The sequence below is a fragment of the Punica granatum genome, chromosome 6 (genome assembly GCF_007655135.1).
Source record: "Punica granatum isolate Tunisia-2019 chromosome 6, ASM765513v2, whole genome shotgun sequence".
In the NCBI taxonomy this organism is placed as follows: Eukaryota; Viridiplantae; Streptophyta; class Magnoliopsida; order Myrtales; family Lythraceae; genus Punica; species Punica granatum.
In genome coordinates, this window is record NC_045132.1 from 7,172,397 (window position 1) to 7,173,919 (window position 1,523).

The following is a 1,523-nucleotide window of genomic DNA, read 5'->3' on the forward strand; positions in this document are numbered from 1 at the left end:
AAAGAAAAATACAATTTCCCCCCTAAACTATCGAAGCCAAGCACTTTTATCTCCTAAACTGTCTATTGGGAACATTTGCCTCTTTCTCTATGAAGAAGGGAAAATGTACCCCTTGCCATTACGCCTCTCATCAAAGTAGACGGAAAAGTCGAGTGACTAAAGGAAAAAAAAAATTTAAAGTTCGATGTTTTCTTAAGAAAGCACTTAGAGGGTTGGAACCTCATGTGCAGTCTCCCCGCCAGCCAACAAGAGCCTTCGAGGTCGCTGGCGATCACTAAGGGAGCCTCTTTTTCACTTTATTTATCAGATAAATTAGCATTTGATTGCACTACGCCTTTTCCCTGTCCCCCTCCCTCTCTTCCTTCTCCTAATCTATCCCAATACTCTCTCTTTTACCCACAGGGACCTCCACACACCTGCCATTGATGTGAGGTTGCCAGCGGCTTAGTAGTTGTTGGCCAGCGGAGAGAGAGCGCATAGAGTTTCAGGCCTCCATGTGTTTGCTTAAAGAAAATCAAAATTTGAGTTTTTTTTTCCTTTTTTATTTTACTTTTCATCTATTTTGACGGAAAGTAGAACGGCAGGGTACGTTTTGCCCTTCTTCATAGTTGAGGGTACAAATGTTCCTAAAGATTAGTTGAGGGGCAAAGGGGTGTTTTCCTTTTCCTTTCTTCCTCTGGCTCAGTCCGGCCTCTTCCTCGTCTCGCCAGAGAGCCGCTGCCACTCACTCCCCCAACCAATGGATTTCAATCTAGAAACCCTATCGATGTAGTGCGCTGGAGTCGTAAATGCTTAAGATGGGTTAACTCTACGAGTCTGGGAGCTATTTGCCCAAATTAAGAACAGTCTGATATCTTTCTCCTTGTTGTCAATATTGCTATCAGTTTGGGTCCTTCTAGCCCTTTAAACTCTTACCATCCATTTTCTGATTGTTGCTTTCGGAGGCACAATGGTGATTCCCCCACCTGGGAGGCCCCCGAGGATCGTGGACTACCTCAAGCCTTACGTATTAAAGATGCACTTCACGAGCAAGTTTGTGAGTGCCCAAGGGATACACTCTCCTACAGCCACAGTTGCCTCCTCTGCAAGCTCACAGGAGACGGCCCTGAGGTCGAGCATGGAGTCCACTCGGGACGTGGCAGCTGCTGCAAAGATTGGGAATATACTAGTTGAGCGTCTCCTCCTCAAGGGAATCCCAGCTTTTTCGGTTCATCTGAAGAGAGAGCAGAGGTATCACGAGAAAGTGAAGGCTGTTATCGATTCTGTTTGAGAGGGCGGCGTTAAGTTATTGTGAGGAGCGTTAGATCTGCGAGATCCAGCCCATTTCCCGTTTCAGTGTGAAAATATCCATTACCGCAGCTCCTTTCCTTCAAAGATTAATCAAAAGAGAGAGGGAAGTTGGGTTTCTTGCTCGAACGTTGTGTCCTTGGGAGACGCTCACTTGCTGAGACGGCATTGTTGCTGATTTTATCGCGAAGACCTCTTGTATATGTTGGTCCACAACTACAGGCGGTTATGAAAAA

The 1,523-nt window shown here is 46.0% G+C and overlaps 1 protein-coding gene across 1 annotated transcript; it reads left to right on the plus strand.

Moving 5' to 3' along the window:
- Window positions 1-949: 949 nt before the first annotated feature.
- Window positions 950-1,270, plus strand: LOC116209847. Its single transcript, XM_031543574.1, has one exon. The coding sequence runs from the start codon at window positions 950-952 to the stop codon at window positions 1,268-1,270; it is 321 nt and encodes a 106-aa protein (XP_031399434.1).
- Window positions 1,271-1,523: the final 253 nt, after the last annotated feature.